The sequence below is a fragment of the Panthera tigris genome, chromosome F2 (genome assembly GCF_018350195.1).
Source record: "Panthera tigris isolate Pti1 chromosome F2, P.tigris_Pti1_mat1.1, whole genome shotgun sequence".
Lineage (NCBI taxonomy): Eukaryota > Metazoa > Chordata > Mammalia > Carnivora > Felidae > Panthera > Panthera tigris.
In genome coordinates this window covers 34,427,926-34,446,874 of record NC_056676.1, presented here as the reverse complement: position 1 = coordinate 34,446,874, position 18,949 = coordinate 34,427,926, and the positions used below count along the sequence as shown (strand labels likewise).

Sequence of the window (18,949 nt, the reverse complement as noted above, 5' to 3'; positions counted from 1 at the left end):
GGAGAAAATCAATGTTTGACAAATGGAAAATGACAAAATCAGTAAGGGGAGACTTATTTTCAATTTTCTAAAAGGGCTTTACACACAATGGAGTGTTAAAAACAAGAAAAATAACCAATAAAAACACACTCAACGGACTCTATTTAAAATGCATTATCACAAACTACAAATACAGAGCAGGAACTAATTGCTTTGTTTGTTCAAAAGAAGTTTAATGGTTTCTTTAATTTAGGATAGGTAGTGTTAGCCTTTGAAACTTGATTACATTTTGGTAAGAAGACTATGCAAGTTGAGAACCCAAACTAAAGATCTAACTACATTTAGCTATCTCTGCTACCTTTGGTGTACAGAGACAAATTATTCATTCACTCATTCATTCATTCAACAAACATTTATTAAATACTTACAGTTTCCAGGTATTTCAAGGCTGGAGAATGGGAATATTAGTTCCCCAAGGCCTTGAAAAGTAGGTAACGAACAGATTGAAGTGCTAAAGGCCACAATATAGGGAATTGGAAGGGTTTACAAGTTTTTCACAGCATTTATTTGAATATCTTTATTCTGAAAATTGTGCTATTCAAATAGAGAACAAAATTTTGTATCAAAGACCAACTCTCTTGCTGTTACTTTCCTTTATAGACTGCAGAAATAGAGCTGGAAATGGCAATGAGGATTACTGAGATAGGAGACTCTCATACATACAACAATGCTAAACCTACCAATCACAACAATCCATGGAAATGCTCAGCGCCATCTAGTGACAATGCCAATCAGGCCTGCCATTATTGTCAACCACTTTTGGCACTTCATCTTCTCAGTTACTCTTTATAAACTGACCTAAAGAAAATTAATCACTCCCTTCTCTGAGCTCTGTACACTTTATTCATAATTCTGTTATTTAATTGTTAAGTAAAAATTGGGTTAATTATGATATAGTAGAAACAAACAGACCAGGGTCAAATTCCATCTCTGAAATTTAGTAATAGCATTATTTAAAGAAAATGCATTTACCTTTCATCCATAAAATGGGAATTATAATACCCACCTCATAAACCTATTGTGAAGAATAAGACAATGTGTACACTGAGGCCAGACTCTGGAGTCTAAAAGATATACAGTAAGTTGTTGAATGAATCAAATGAATGAATATCCACACATTTAACTTCCCTTATTGTCTCCTATTTTTATATGTAGCTCTCTTTCTTACCTGGTAATAAGTTTCTTGAGATAAGGACAGTATTCAATTCATTTGCCTATTTTAGGAATTCAGAGAGTATATCCAAGAAATGTTTGAAGGAGTGAATGAATGGCAAACTTGGTTCAAGAATCTTCTTTCCTTGAATAATTATTTAATCTGCATTGTAGTTGTTTCAGATGATATTACTATTTTTTGAAACATTTCTATCTGTTCTATATGAAATTATGGAGTTTCTATGAATTATTTTTCAGAAGAAGTAAATATAATCATACCTGGGTAAAGCTTCTTCACAAACTATCTGTTGGAAGAGGATTTAGGTGCAGTCAGCATATCTATCCTTCACAAAGTAAGCCTCCCCTGAAAAAAATGTTGCCGGCATAATGACAAGGCTTAAAAGAGAGAAAGAGAATTAAATAGGGCAACATTTTTTAAATAAGTGCCTAATTGTTAGCAGTAAGCATGCAGATCCTCATACAACTAATAATACCTAATTTATTTAGTGCTCCAAAGAAAATTTTAGAATCACTAGATGACATTTCCTCTACTATAACAAGGTTTAGTTTCATTTACATTTATTCAATTACAGGATCATAAACAAGCCTAAAAGTAAAGGGATAAAAGTGCTAAAATCATTCTTCCAAGGTTGGAGGAGAGGGTGGTATTTTATCCTCATAGCACTTGAAATTTATCTGTCAGTCCCAGATGAGCTTTGAAAGAGCTGACTGATTTTACTCAAGCTCAGTACATGATTCAACTTAAACTACTGTCTAGGTCTTACCAGTGGCTAAATAAGTCATTGTGTTTCACAGTAAAATCATTAGATGAGCATGTCTTATATTTTTTCTAATATATTTCTGTAAGATACAGTATATGTGCATGGGTAAAAATTATAGCCAAAAAATGTGAGGGGAACAGGAATTGGTGAGTTGGCTAACCAGTATTTAGCATTGCTTGGCAATAGTTTAAAACTTCTGAGCTTGGACAGTCTGGATGATAACTGTTAGAAGACACTGCTTCCATGTGTCCAAATTACAATACTTTGGTCAGATCATTAGTAATACATAGACAATTCCTCCCTACCTATAACTAAAATATAAGAGTATAAATCCAGTATTAGCATTAATTCTTTTAGATCTGAAGAGTGACAAATGCTTCTTCATCTATCGCTTATCATATATTTATTGGGCACCTACTATGTGCTAAGTGTTGCATTAGAAACTGGAAAAAGAAGACAAAGATATGGACCCCCTTAAGTAACTCACCCTATGAAGGACAGACACACAAAAGGAAAATGGTAAGGTTTTGTAATGTGAGTCATGACAGAGGTGAGCCCTAGGGGTTATGAGGTACAGAGAAAACCATGTGAAGGAGAGGACACCTGGTCCAAATCTTGATGAATGAATTTCCATTATCTGCACATCTCCATCCCACAAAAAAGGGAAAAAAGGTAAGTTCCAAGCTCTGAGAATAGCATAGGCAAAGTCACAAAAGTGAGAAACTGATGCATCTGAGGAACTGCTGAATAAAGTGGATATGGGATGCTGCAGGAGGTGAGTGAGACAAAGTAGAGCCTTATAGACTATGAAAGGGAGTTTGTTTGTTTGTTTGTTTTTAAGTCATGTAGAAACAGAGGATTTCACATAAATGGTGATTGTTAAGTAATCTGATTTACTGAGATCATCTAGCTGCAATTATAGAATGGATCAAGGGGAACAAGACTATAGCAAAGAGACCCATGCCAAAAGAAGAGAATGGACATCAGAAAAGTGTAGGAAGAAGAATCATAGAATTGGTTTCTGGTTGGATGAGGACTGAGGGAAAATGAGTGGTCTAGGATCACTGACCAATATAGATGAGGATGCTCATAGGATACTCAAGAGGAGGAGGTGGGAGGATGATTAGGCTTGAGGGGAATGGAGAATCATGATGAATTCAGGTCTGATATAAATTAAATTTGAGATAAGCAGAATTGCTAAGTGAAGAAGACAATAGGCAGTTGTTTGTGTGGGTCAATATCTCCAGAAAGTGATATTAGATGGCAGTAGATCTTTGTTAGCATCAATGTACATGGGTATATTTGAAACCATTTAAGTGGGTGAAGTTTTCTAGGAAGCAGGTATAAAGAGGGGGAGAAGAGAGCTAAGTCCTGGGGAATGTTGCCGTTTAAATGGCTAGCCCTGGAATTAAAGGGAAAAAAAAGTCACCAAATAGTTAGAACTGAAGACGTAAATGAAAAATGGCATTACAGATTCTTTGGAAAGAAAAAGTTTCAAAGACAAATATCAAATTTTTTAGTCATCTCTTCATTCCTTGATCTGTTTATCCACTCAATAAGTATTTATTGGATTCCTAGTATATTCTAGTCACTAACTATATACAGTTGCTAAACAAAGTCAACCCTGTCCTAAGATAGATTATCATTTAATGGAATACACTGATTTTAAATAAATGAGCCAAGAAATATGTGTGATTTCAAAACATGGTGAATGCCATAGAAGAATACAAGGATTCCCTTGGTGTGATCATTAGGACGTTGTTGGTGGCATTCATGTTGGTCGTCTTAATGGGATGAGAAAAATGAGAGCAAGTCAAATTGTCACCAAATTGCCATGGATCAAGGAGGAAATTTGAGGGAAGGATGCAAAATAAAGCAATGTAGGCAACTTCTTTAGAAGCTTGAGTGTGACAAATAATAGGTCAATAGCAAAAACAAAACAAACACCAAAGAAGATTTTTATTCTGTTTTAAGAGATGAGAGGATAGAGCATATTTATGGGCTGAAGTTACAAGGAACCAGGAAAGAGAAATAGGTATATATATTTATCACAGTGAGAAAAATAATTGATGAAATTTGGTAAAATTAATTCAAAATATCACATTTCAGGTGGATTCAAATGAGTTAAAGACACACTACAGGAGTTCTACAAAATTTCAGGTAGGTGGCTTACAATTTCAAAATTATGCAAGTTATCCATTGCCATTTTGATTTTAAGTCCCATCTACAAATTTCTTTTTTCAAAATCTGCTTCTTTTTGAATTGTAGCTTTTGTAACAAAGTTTATACAGATGAAGTTCTATTAAGCAAAGGCAAACCTGAAGTTTTTGCTTCTCAATAATTACATGGTATACTTCCTTGTAAGGAAGAAGTATTTTTGCTTTTGCTTTGTTCTTTATATGCATCTTTATCAAGCACAACACAATGTTAGTGCTCACATTTAAATTCTGAATAAAATATCAGTAAAGAAGTATGGAGTGTACAGTAAAACTTTGGATCATAAGTAACTTGTTCTGTGAGTGTTCTGCAAAATGAGCAAACATTTCTAATAAATTTTAACTTGATAAACGGGCAGTATCTTGCAATATGAGTAGTACATGATCCAAATGTCACATGATCACAACTGAGCCAATGGTTCTTGAAATTCACTTTGATATACAAGTGCTTGGGATTGCAAGCGTGTTTCCGGAATGAATTGTGCTCACAAACCAAGGTTATACTGTACTTTGTCTTATTCATATAGAATGCTAGCCTCCAATTCACATACCATGTTGTAAAAGTCTATCAAATTGTTCTACTCCTATTTCTTTGTTGTTCATATAAATAAAATAGAAAAGAAGCAATTATTTATATTATAATATGGCACCCTCTTTCCTCAAATAACAATATAATTGTATGTTTTTTCACTCATGATTATTTACACCCAAATACTTTGTTATCTTTTATTTGTCCCTCCTACCTTTGAGAAATACAGATTTGGGAGATATCCAAGCTTACCTAACTTGTGTAAGTCCAACCTCCCATTTCAAGAACACTTCTGTGGCCTCGAATTTTGTATAAAAATACAAATCTGGGTTTAGGAACCCTATTGTCCCCATTGGCAGTCTATGGTGATTAAAATCTCTTTCAATTTGTTTTTATCTCCAACTAATTTTCTTTGTAAAAAATTGCCACATACTTAGACATATTCATAATCTATGCTACTTTGATGAACTCCACAAGAGGATGTATATTCTTTTTAAGTGTCACAAAACTTATTCTAAACTCTTAATCACTATCTTGAATTTGAATAAAGACAAATTAACTCATACATTTAATGTGGGTTTACAAATGTAAAATTTTACATTTATTCAATTGTGGTCACTCATTTTGAATTCTCTTACCACATCCTGCTTGTCTAGTTATTTTTGTGATTCATTATTCCACTATTAGATTGTTAATTTCTTGTGGACAGAAACAATAGTTTACTCCTATTTCAATCCCAACATGTTTTGTAAGGTGCCTTGTACAGAGTTCAGTATTGGTCAATTCTTACTCTATTCAATTTTCTACAATTCAATGAGAAATAAATCATCTTTATCTAACACTAGAGTGTTAATATCAAACACAGCTAATGACTACATAGAGAATTAAAGTGGGCAGTTGAGCAATTGGATAGACAGCAAGTAAAAAGACCATAATTCTGACATATTAGTTCTAATAAATTTATTTTAAAGAATTTAAAAAGATTATTATGATTTGAGCCAAAAAACATGAGTGCTGCAATAACACTAGACAAGTTAACAATTCTATGCTCCTGCTTTTATACTTATATGACATTATTTTAATAGCTGTTCTGTATTCGTCTCAACTTGTTACAAGGCTCAATATCTGTAGGGTAAAATTAATGAGGTTTGAGGATATGATGTAATTTATAAACCAATACTATCTGTAAAGAATTTGTTTGTAATAGCCAGTCTGATTAATTTAAACTAAAAGTTTCATTTCTCTTTAGTAACACTAAGTTATTGTGAAATTCTGGTATGCAATTAATTACCTCAACTTTCCATTTCATATGCCTTACAAAAAGCCCTTAACTGCTCTTAAATGTTTTAAATAAATTAAATGTTTTTTAAATTACTCTATTTTTCAAAACTGTATAAAAATTAATGAAAATGAATATATCTTACTAAAAGAATTTCTTATTGTTATCATTGCAATCAGGAAAGTATGCAAGTGATGTTGCCATTTTGCAACTGCCAGGATAATAGAAGGCGAGAATAATTAAATACATGACAGATTTTAATGTATATATTTTTTGAGCTATAATAATACTTTCAACTCCTATTGGAGTTACTAATTAATTGTAAATGGGACTGGTTCCTTTCCTCTATCTCAGCCTGCACAGTGTCTAAGAGATAGATTTCATAGCAGTTTATTGTTAGCAATACCATCCCGAAGAGAGAGAAGTAGAGAGAACTGAGGTATCTGGAAGAACCACCAACAGTATAATCAGGCCTGAATACTGGAGTATTGGCTGAAACATAAAAATATACAACTGCGTTTAATGTGCAATGGTTTCTAATAAAATCAAGAATTGACGACTTTCAGTCCAAAAGCACCATGTTTAAAACACTATTAAAATGTATTTTAACACTAGCAACCATGCCATCTCTGAAGTATATGTGACAGCTCAACAGAAATTACAGAAAATTCAGAGCCTAAGGAGAGCTCAGATGTGTCAAAGTGGAAATGAAAAACATTGGAAGTAGACTACAAAATAGTGTTGTTATTTTCATGGTGCTAATATACCTTTCAGTGACACCAGGCATACTTAACTGAAGGCAGTTTTGTATTAAACAACAAATAATTCATGGTACCCAGTCAGCTCTTACATATTGGTATAAATCAATCCATGTCCAAAAAAGCACATAAATACAATGATTGTGAATATGTTTTTCCAACAGCTGGATGTTGCATCAATAATGCCATTTGATGTTTTCTACGTCTTCTTTGGGTTTAATCCAATATTTAGGGCAAATAGGATATTAAAGGTAAGATAACTATATTTAATTTCTTTTTATAATCTTGAAATGATTTAAAATGTCCTAAAAGTATATTTTTAATTTTTCCCAAACTGTCCATTTTTCTGCCTTTATCAATGCTATGAATTTTAAAACTGAATGAAGGAAAAACATCATTGTTTCTACTAATGGAAGTTGTTTTTGATTATTCTATGTCTCACAAGAGGTATTTTTATAATCTAAGATAGGAATGCCTTTGTACTTCTACATACAACTATAACTACAAACGAATCTTTCATAATTATATTCTTTCCCATTTGTCCTTTTTCATTAGATGGTCACAATACCAAGAACGCAGGCAGTAAAATGATAGATTAGATTACCTTTAAGTTATGTTACTCATCTGTAATTCTAGAAGAAAACTGCAAATGCTTTTTGCATAACAGAATTGTGTACATATTTAGATATAACTCAAATATCCACCAACAGGGAACTAGTTAAATACGTTGTAGGACACCTATATAATAGAAAACTTTGTAACACCAGAAATAAATAAATAAAAAGAAAGTTTTGTATGAACTTATACAGGAAGACCTTAAGGATCATTTTTTTAAAAGCTAGTTACGGAATAGTTTATAGAACATTAATAACTTTTCTATAACAGAAAGAGGAAAATATTCCATTTCTTTGTATTTATATAAACAGTGAAAAACTACCAAATGAATTTAATAAAAATGGTTAGCTGGGGTGGGGATGGAAGGCAGGAGGGAAAATTAGAATGAATAGGGACAGGAATGGGAGCAAGACTTTGAAAGGCATATGTTTCCTATTGTTTTTAAACTGTGGGAATGCATTACTTACTCAAAAAGATTCTAAGATATAAACATTTTATAACTCAGCTTCATCAGGCACCTAAAACAAATCTGAGGAGAGTCAGGACGTGAAATTTCATGTAAACCTTTAAAATAGCAACAATAATGTATTCCCAAAAACAACCTTTATAAAAGGAACACCAAAGATTTTATAAATTTTAAGTGGTTATCTCTCTCACATCTTGGGAAGACAATAAAGCATAACCTGGGGACATGGTGGAGCCTGACAACAGCAGCAATAGCAGCAAAAAAAAAAAAAAAAAAAAGCAGCTGCTCTTTGTTGAATACATGCTTGGGGCTGCAAACTTTGTTAAACTTAATATTCGTGACACCATTTATTCCTCGAATAACTTCATTTTAGAGATGAGGATTAGCAGGATAAAAAAATGTAGATTCTATCCCATGTTTTTGACTCCAAATTTTTTACTGTAATCACATTGGCAAATAAACTTCAACCTGAAAGGGCTTTCCTTCCATGCCCATAATTTTTGGGTTTTTTTTTTTATTTTTTTCAAAGTTTATTTATTTTTGAGAGAGAGAGAGAGAGAGAGAGAGAGAGAGAGAGACAGGGAGGGGCAGAGAGAGAGGAAGACCCAGAATCTGAAGCAGGCTCCATTCGAGGCCCTGAGCTGTCAGCACAGAACCCAATGCAGGGCTTAACTCACAAACTAAGAGATCATGACCTTAGCCAAGTCAGATGCTTAACCGATTGAGCCACCCAGGCACCCCACCCATAATTTTTTTCCAGTTGAAAGGGACTTTCCTTTATATTTTAACACATTTAAGACAACTCTAGAGATTTCTGGTTTCACCTTGGAATGTGGGTCTAGATTGGAGCAAAACTTAACTTTCCAAGCAACTTAGCAGGCAGGCCATCCCCCATCAAATGTCTAATCACACATGAAAGTTGCCAGAGATTCCTGCTCAGAGATAACCAACTTTCCAGGAAGACTCAGGTTCCTATGGATTTGGGAGTTTGTCTGGCATTATAATAAAAACTTCAAAAAAGCCAACTCTTTACACCTCATCTCTGTATCTCTGAGGTGTCCAAAGATTCTCTATATTCAATAGGCTTTTTAAATATAGAATACCCTGAAAGTCAACATTGATCTTGTTTTCATAGCCCAATAGTCTAGTCAGTTCACAAATAAGTGTGTCATTTTAATGCACAATTCCCTAGGAAAACTTTCATTTCTCAGTCTCCAAATTATATATGAGAATACAAATTAAAAATATAAATTTTCTCTACAGTGAACACTTAAGCTAAACTTAAAAACACCTTTGTGCAAATTTCTATTAAGAGCACAATAAACAAGTTACCACAAATTGAAATTATCTCAACCGAATGAGGGATTTTTCCTACTAAGGATTCTGGAAAAGCAAGTCATTTGTGTGTATTTCTAGGTAAACAGTGATTCCTATTGTATCTGTTTTGTAATTTTAAATGTTCTATTGCAGTCATATTTACATCGGATCAATTTTGAACTAAATAAACCGTGAACTAAGTAATATTCAATAGTCCCTTATATCTGTAAGATTCTGTGAGTCTTAAATTAATAATTAAATAATTAAATACACTAACTCTTGTATGGATGCAACTGCTTCAGGAGATATGTTGTCTTACTGTTCCCATTTTACAGATGAGGAAACCAAGATACAGAAATATTTAGTGACTTTTCCAATGTTGCATAGTTGGTAAATGGCAGAGGTGAGATTGGAGTTTGGCTGTGGATTTCATGCTCTTCCTCTTGCCTTATACTGCATATAGTAATGAAAGAGGAGTTCATGTAGGGTGTATGAGTTGAGATAGAAGATGATGTAAGCAGGAAGAGACCTTGAGGGAAATAGCAACTCTGGATTACATGCATGTAAACTCACTGTACCTCTTTGAACAATGTCAAGAATAGCTAACCAATGCTACTATTACTGGACTTTAAATTTTGTTGAAGTAAATGCTCATTTAATGCAACTTGCTTAAAAATAATGCTAGTGTTAAGCAACTGGACTTAACACCTATTTATGACTTCAATATATTATATTATACTTTGCCTATTTTAGTTGTGTCTTAGGGTGAGTGTGATTTTAATTATTGTAAAATAGAGTTCTGTTAGATGCTTTAAAAAGAAAAAGGAAAGAAATGTTTTTAAGCTTGATTTTCAAAGACATTACAAACAAGACTGTAACTAGAGAGTAGAAATAAAATAAAGCAAGAAGCACTGGGAGTTTGCACCATTCTAAAATGTACTGACCAGAGGAAGATACAAGTAAATAGACCCTTGTTGTTTGTTTGTTTGTTTGTTTGTTTGTTTTGAAGACTTATGAATGGAATTATTTTAAGTAACAAATAAAATTTATTTTACATAGTTTGATTTAAATATATGTATTTAAGACTAACACACTTTGGGATTTCTTTTGTTCGTTTTCTACATAGTACACTTCATTTTTCGAGTTTAATCATCACCTAGAGTCTATAATGGACAAGGCATATATCTACAGGTAAAGTATGACTCAGTATACTTCCAGGGGTGGCAGAGAAAGCAATGGCACAACAGTTTAGCAGCATTTGGAAAGAATATGATATCCCTGTGAAAGAAACAGAATAATCTCAAATTTTTGGTTATATAAAATATAGGGTTATGTTCTAAAACAGACTTGAATATTTTGAAGTGAGATAAAAGCATGAAAATCATATTAGATTTTATACAAATATAGGACTAAAAATAGAATGTATTACCTGCTTCAGTCATAACAAGTACAGATAAATGTGTTCCTTCACAAATTGATTCTGCATCTTTCTCATGACAATTCATCTTTTTTAAATGTTTATTTTTGAGAGACAGAGAGAGAGAAAGACAGACAGAGTGTGAGCAGGGAGGGGCAGAGAGAGAGGGAGACAGAATCTGAAGCAGGCTCCAAGCTCAGAGCTCTGAGCTGTCAGCACAGAGCCCCACGTGGGGCTCAAACCCATGAACCCTGAGATCATGACCTGAGCAGAAGCTGGACACTTAACCGACTGGGCCACCCAGGCACCCCAACATGACAATTCATTTTAATCTGAATTTCATTCATTTGCTGTCCTGAACTTCACTTGCACAGAAGACTTCTAGTCACTATTAATCGTAGCGTAAAGTCCCACGAGATTTTCAGAGATATCCAGTTAAATCAGTGTGGCGTATTTTATGGGACTCAAAGTGGAGAGGTGACCCTCGAGGCATGTCTTTCAGGGAGTTGATTCATACCATCTGTGAAAAGAGAGGAAGGGTTTTTTTTTTTTTTTTTTTTTACACTCTGTCAGTCCCAGTCAAGACATTGCAGTTAGAAAACATGCAATGACACCATCATTTTATACTGTACTAACAAGAGTTAACAGTTCACAAATTTAAAGCAAGGAGATTCAGTGGAGACTTTAAGAAAAAGAAAATGTTAAAATAGGCTGTATTCCAGAAACAACATGAGCGTCTCTTTGCATTTATTCTCCTTGGCAGAGTCATTCGAACAACTGGATACTTGCTGTTTACTCTGCACATTAATGCCTGTATTTATTACTGGGCTTCAGACTATGAAGGAATTGGAAGTACTAAATGGGTGTATGATGGTGAAGGAAACAAGTAAGTTTTAATTTGAAGGAAACATGGATTCTTAACTTTCTGTTTCAGTGTACATGTTTCCTTAAGCTAGTGTTTTTGAAACTGTAAGTCACAATCCATTAATAGGCAGTATGTTTCTAAGTGAAAGAAAATAAAGCAGAGGAGAATAAAATAGAAAATATCAGTCTGTCATACCTAGTAGGTGTGTGTGTGTGTGTGTGTGTGTGTGTGTGTGTGTGTGTGTGTGTGCGCATCCTGGGTTGACCTGGGAAATGCATTTCTTGCTCTGGATTATGATCAGAAAAGTTTGAAAGCCTCTGCTTTAGACAACTGAGTGATAAGATAACTTTTAATAACTCCAGTGCTGATTGTTAGTAATGAACAATGTTAATTATTTGGAGGTCAGGTGAGGTAGCTAATTAGTTTACCACTGAAGGGTTTTATGGGTTTATGAGTCAGCTCTAACAACTAACTCAATTAAATACTTACAGAGTAACAAGGACCATAAATTAAACTTGACAATTAGATGTGCAAGTATCACAGGAATAAAAGAGATCATTTGAAAAATTTAGGGCAGTAGAATCAGAACTCAGGAATGGCAACTAGGTTATTTAATAGTGAGATTTCCTTTTGGTAGATACAAGAACCTGGCATAAAGTAGACTCCCCTAACTTTCTGCTCCGATGAAGTGACATTGAGCATATTATAAGGCAATGTCCTTAATGGAAAAGGGCAGGTCCCAGCATGACTTTGAAGAGCAACTCACAGCAGCCTTGGGAAAGAAAGCAATTATAGGAGTGAAGATACTTCACAAAATTACACACTACCTAGAGTGAGCGGAATATGTGTGAGGGATTAAAACAACATTTTTTTGAACTTTTAACCAGAACTGATGTTAGAAATTTAAAGTCAGAAGGCTCACTGACTGGGAAAACATATCACACACACACACACACACACACACACACACACACACACACACACAGAATATCTATTCCTGGAAAGTTTATAACCAAATCTACAAGTAATTTCCTTTAGAATGTGGATTAAGTATATATTTAGTTTAATATAAATGATGAATTTATATAGAAAAATGAGTAAGGCACCAACTGTATTAAATAATGCCTAAAAGTGAGTGTGTAATCTAACATTATTAGCAGCCTCAGTCTGATAACGCTTCTTATCAAATCAGCAAGATAATAGAGATGCATCAAAATGCCTTCCAGAAAAAGTGGAACTAATTCTCTTTTCACACCTGGATGTCTCTCTGCAGCATTTCTAGAGACTATATCTTGTTCCCAGGCCTAGAACACTGTTAAGTATATTAAAACACTTACTATATGTTAAGTACTTAAAGAAGGCAGGGAAGAAGAAAGGAAGTAAGCAAAAAGAGGTAATGACCAGATCTGTGTTATAACAAGAAAAAAGAAACCAGCTTCAACCCATAAGAAATTTAAGCTAATGTTTGCTAATATTTTAGAATTATAATTCCCACTCTAGTGCAGACCAGATATCCAAAGCACCTCTTCTCTAAAAGACAAAATATATTATTTATAATTTTTGTCATAAAATTACTTGTTATAATATACATTTCTAAATAAATTACAATAAAGTAGTTTTCAATAATTATTGAATTCTCTACAAAGTAAAAAGAGTCTCCAAAGTCTAAAAAATAAATGTGTCTAATAACTTGGAGCAGAATGGTGAGATAGCCACTGTGGAACAGAAATAAAGAACATAACTTTTTACTCAGTAGAAGGGGGAAAAAAAGGAATGAAAAAACTAAAAAAAAAAAATTTCAACAAGTCCAAAAAAAAAAAAAAAGGCAAAAACAAAGTAAGGAAGTTCTGGGGAGAAATATAGAAAATAGAAAAGCAGAAAGGCAAAACAACACAAAATAAGATAGTAGAAACAACTTAAAATATACCAATAAGCACAATAAATTAATATGGACTAAATTCACTAACTTAAAGAGATTGCCAATTAATAATAGTCAGAATAGACTTTAAAACAAAAATTATTCTAGGGGCGCCTGGGTGGCTCAGTCGGTTAAGCACAATAAATTAATATGGACTAAATTCACTAACTTAAAGAGATTGCCAATTAATATTAGTCAGAATAGACTTTAAAACAAAAATTATTCTAGGGGCACCTGGGTGGCTCAGTCGGTTAAGAGTCCGACTTTGGCTCAAGGTCATGATCTTGCGGTTTGTGAGTTTGCGCCCCGTGTCAGGCTCTGTGCTGACCGCTCAGAGCCTGGAGCCTGCTTCGGAATCTGTGACTCCCTCTCTCTCTGTCCCCTATCCGCTCATGCTCTGTCTCTGTCTCTCAAAAAATAAATAAATGTTAAAAAAAATTTTTTTAATTATTGTATATAAAAAGATTACCATAAAATGGTATAAATTTCAATTCACCATCAGTATATCCCAATTCTAAATGTGTATATGCTAATAAAATACAATAAATCAAAGAAAGTCATAGAGCAAAAATTAATAGAAGGAAGAGAAATTGGCAAATGTGCCATCAAAGTGTGCGATATCAACGCACAACTATTTATTGACCAAGCAACCAAAACAATAAGTAAAGATATAAAAGATTTGAGAACCCACTTAACAAGCTCGATTTTTTTTATGCTTCTAGTTTTACTTAAATTCTAGTTACTTAACATCTAATGTAACATTGGTTTCGGGAGTAGAATTTAGCGATTAATCACTTATATACAACATTCAGTGCTCATCACAACAAATGCCTTCCTTAATACCCATCACTCATTTAACCCTTCCCCCCACCCACCTCCCTTCCAGCAACCCTCAGTTTTTTCTCTATAGTTAAGAGTCTCTTTTATGGTTTGCCTCCCTCTTTTTTTCTTTCCCCTAATGTTCATCTATTTTGTTTCTTAAATTCCACATGAGTGAAATCATATGGTATTGGTCTTTCTCTGACTAACTTATTTTGTTTAGCATAATACACTCCAGCTCCATCCACTTCACTGCAAATGGCAAGATTTCATTCTTTTTCATGGCAGAATAATATTACATTATACATATATATATATATATATATATATATATATATATTACATCTTTATCCATTCATCAGTCACAACTTCTTTATCCATCAGTCAATGGACATTTGCACTCTTTCCATATTTTTGGCTATCATTGATAACGCTGCTATATAAACATCAGAGTGCATGTGCCCCTTCAAATCAGCACTTTTGTATCCTTTTGTATAAATACCTAGTAGTGCAATTGCTCAGTCGTAGGGTAGTTCTATTTTTAAATTTTTGAGGAACTTCCATACTGTTTTCCAGTGTGGCTGAACCAATTTGCATTCCCACCAACAGTGCAAAAGGGGTCTCCTTTCTCCACATCCTTGCCAACATCTGTTGTTTCCTGAGTTGTTAATTCTAGCCATCCTGACAGGTGTGAGGTGGCATCTCATTGTGGTTTTGATTTGTATTTCCCTGATGATGAGTGGTGTTGAGCATCTTTTCATGTGTCTGTTAGCCATCTGGATGTCTTCTTTTGGAAAAGTGTCTGTTCATGTCTTCTACCCATTTCTTCACTGGATTTTTTTGGGTTTTGGGTGTTGAGTTTTATAAGTTCTTTATAGGTTTTGGATACTAACCCTTTATCAGAGATGTCATTTGCAAATATCTCTTCCTGTTCCAAAGATTGCCTTTTAGTTTTGTTGATTGTTTCCTTCACCCTGTGCAGAAGCTTTTTAAAACAAGCTTAATTTAACAGATAAAAATAGCTCTTTGCACCCAAGAATTAGAAACCACCCATTCTTTTTAATCATTCATGGAAAATTACAAAAAGTGGTAGTTTTCTTGCCAATAGGCAATTTTCACTACATTTCACAGCATTGGTATCATACAGCCCACATTCTCTGATTATCAAGATAAGAATTACTTCATAGGCTCTGCTCTGCTCATTGAAGGGTTCTTACTCAAAACTAAGCTCTAATAATCCTATTACCAGCTGTCAGGGGCACATGTATTTTGTATATGTTTTATATGTATTTATAATATATAAATGCTGCTGCATGTTTATATATTGTAAGATTGCATATGGTAGTTATTAACATACTTACATTTTCCTCGAAGTTTTTAAACATCACCATCCACTACTATACCCCTTCTATCTCTTCATAATACTCTTGGCTTTGTAAGCCCAAAGCATTTCTTACTTAACCCTTGTGATAGTTTCTGATGACCTATAAAGTGAAGGTTGTTTATGAGGCCACTGGACTCATAGCCTTTGCCCTCATTAGAATTAGGCAGCAAATTGTGGATCATAAGTAGAACATTGTGAACAATTAAAATAAGAGTCAAGTTTAATTCTATTCCATTAATCCTTACCAGAATAATAATGTCTGTTCATTTCAATAGAAGACAAGGAGTCATTTTCATTCATATTGAATAGATGGCATCCTTCAGTCAACTGTGAAATTTGACAAAGAAGGAAAAGGCTTAGCTCAAAAAGAAAACATAAGTAGTTAAGGTTATTTGGAACACAGAAATATCCCCAATGTACCTTTGTCCTTTGTCCATGTATACCACAGTTTAGTCATTTACTGGCATAAATTTCCGAGTGTCCACAAATGTCTTAAATGCCTAGCCCCAATCCTTAAAATATATACCTTCAAATGCAAGAGTAGAAACCATGCAAAGCTGTCATGGGAATCATGATTTTCGACAGGGTAAGGAAGGAATGAATTTACTATACCATAGTGCTAGGGAAATTTAGGACAACTTACCACCCTTCATTCTACACATAAAGATGATGAGACTGAGATAGATGAAGGTAATTATTCAGGATCTCCTATACTTCAGTTCAGACACCGGCAGAGAAGGAAGGAAGGAAGGAAGGAAGGGAGGGAAAGAGGGAAGGAGGGAGGGGAGGGGGGAGGGGAGGGAAAAGAAAAGAGAAAAGAAAGAAGAAAAGTCTTCACACTAGACACTACACACCCTTTGGATGTAACAGAAACATACCAGAACAGCAATGAGTTTAGTGGACCAGAAAGGAGAGGAAAGGCAGCTGGCAGCATGACAGGGAGGAGTCTGGAAGGAGATTTCACAGATGTGCTCACAGATGTAGTCTTCCCATGTTTTTATTTCAATAAGTCTAGGTGTGCATAACCATTCACTTATTCTTTCATATCATTCAACAAATATTATTAAACTCTTATTGTGCTAAGTCCATAAATAGCTGTCTTTTTGGAACTTACCTTCTAATGTGAACATGTTCCCTCATACTCAGTGCCTCCAGTGATAAATTTACAGAAATTTGGGACTAAGATGGATAGCAGCAGTTAAGAAAATCCACACATAAAGTATTAAATTAGATCCTGTTAAAAATTGCATTTACCCAGGGTGCCTGGGTGGCTCAGTCAGTTAAGTGTCAGACTCTTGATCTCAGCTCAAGTCTTGATCTCAAGGTCATCAGTTCAGGCCCCACACTAGGCTTGTGCTGGGCGTGAAACCTACTTTAAAAAAAAAGTCACATGTCCCACTACACATCCACCACAATAGCAAAAATAAAAAGACTGTAAATACCAAGTGTTAGGTTAAGAACGTGAAGCAAATGAAACCCTCATACATTGTTGAAGGGAACGCAAAATGGCAACCACTTTGGGAAAAGATTTGACGATTTCTTTTACAATTCAACGTACACCTTACATGTTGTATGTAAGTGATGAATTACTAGATTCTACACTGAAATTAATGTTACACAGTATGTTAACTAACTGGAGTTTAAATAAAAACGTGGAAAAAATATATACCTTACAAACAAAAATTCAAACATAAATAGTTACCCAAAATAAAAAAAAATATATGTCTATTAAAAACTCATATAAGTGCATTCAAGAATGTTTATTCATAACAACCAAAAACTTGGGACAGCATAGGTGTTCATACACAGGAGAATAAACAAACTGTGCTATGTTCATGCAATGCATAATACTCAGCAATTAAAAAGCATAGACTATTGATACACACAACATGAATAAATTTCAAAATCATTATTCTGAGTGAAAGACATCTTACAGAAAAGTGTACATGTGATGTGATTTCATTTGTGTGAAATTCTAAAACAGGCAAAACTTCATCTCTGGTAGAAAACATTAGAAGAGTGGTTACCTCTGGGAAAAGAAATGAGGGAGCTTTCTGGAGAGGTAGCATGTTCTAGGTCTTGATCGGTGTTTGGGTTACACAAGTGTATACATTTGTCAAAATTCATCAAATAATATACTTAAGATGTATTTTAAAAATTTTTAAATAACTCTACATAAATATCAAACTCTGGTTAACATATATATTCTAAAGCACAGTATTTAGAAGGAAGTGTCTATGGTTGGCAAATTACTTTGAAATGCATCCAAAAAGTAAGATGGATTCCTGAATGAAAAAGTGGAAGGATATGTGACAAAGCAGGTAGAATAAAATGTTCATAGCAGAATCTAGGTGTTCACTATAAAAAGTGGGTGCTCACTGTAAAATTCTTATGATTCTTCTGTTTATTTGAAATTTTTTATAATGAAATCTTGGGGGGAAAGTTTCATATCATGTTTGTTTCACAGAAGAATTTCTGTTTTCAACACTAAATGTTTTTTTATGGTTTTATGTCAAATTCTGCCTTAGTGTTCTAACTTGGAACGCTATATATACAGCCTGTTAGGTAGTTCATGTATTAAATCAGCCAGATAGAATCTCCTTGAAAAGATCTATCTGCCTGGCATGTTAATATTAGAGGTGGACACACTTGACTAATTAAGCTAATCCTAGGAAAATCAATAAGATGCCATCTAATTAAATTACAAATCTTACCTTTGGTTGTGCATGTCTGAGTGCATGAGACATGAATCCAAAAATAAACTTCAAAGCATTAAGGCAGAAAACTTCCAATTAACATAGCAGACTAATTCGTAAACAACGAAAAATAGTTCAAGGCTAACTCTTCAGATTTGGAAAATCAATGCCTAAGTTTCACATTTGATTGTTATCTCCTGGCATTCACAAATAAGAAAATTAGAGAAAGTAATTCATGTATTTGTTCCTGCTAACATTGCAGTGACTTTGAAGAAGACAGTAATCCCAACACTTGTAAGGGAGATGGCTGTGTAGGGAGAGAATCTAGTCCCTGTCCCATTCTGGATAGTATTGGGTTCAATATATTTCCTTAATTTAAAAAGACCCACAGGTCCTAGGTCGGTGACCAAACTAAATCAGGTAATAGGAAATTATAAATTGGAATTTGAAAAGTTAAAATGCAATCCATAAAATTAATTCTGTACTTCTTCAAGGTGGCTCTCTTTGACATCCAGTTCACTGTAATATTAGTAAGTCCAAAGAAACTTGCTAGAAAAAATTGCAAAGTGGTAATATTTTTATTCTCTTGGCACACTGGTTTCATACCCTCCAAAGAGTTAATTATTTTTCTGTTCCACCAGGTTTTAAAAAAAATACAAACTCATATCCTTCAAAAGGTATTGAATTTCAAAATGAA

General features: G+C 33.9%; 1 protein-coding gene across 7 annotated transcripts in view; it reads left to right on the top strand.

The window, feature by feature from the left end:
- Window positions 1-18,949, top strand: part of CNGB3 (cyclic nucleotide gated channel subunit beta 3) — a 273,696-nt gene that overhangs the window by 185,335 nt on the left and 69,412 nt on the right. For 6 of the 7 annotated variants that reach the window (XM_042973520.1, XM_042973525.1, XM_042973524.1 and 3 more), the window contains 4 exons: window positions 4,083-4,133; window positions 6,920-7,006; window positions 10,280-10,344; window positions 11,334-11,456. In XM_042973520.1, the coding sequence (XP_042829454.1) occupies window positions 4,083-4,133; window positions 6,920-7,006; window positions 10,280-10,344; window positions 11,334-11,456 (326 nt within the window). The remainder of the gene's footprint in view (window positions 1-4,082; window positions 4,134-6,919; window positions 7,007-10,279; window positions 10,345-11,333; window positions 11,457-18,949) is intronic. The other variant, XM_042973523.1, reaches the window with a different exon arrangement.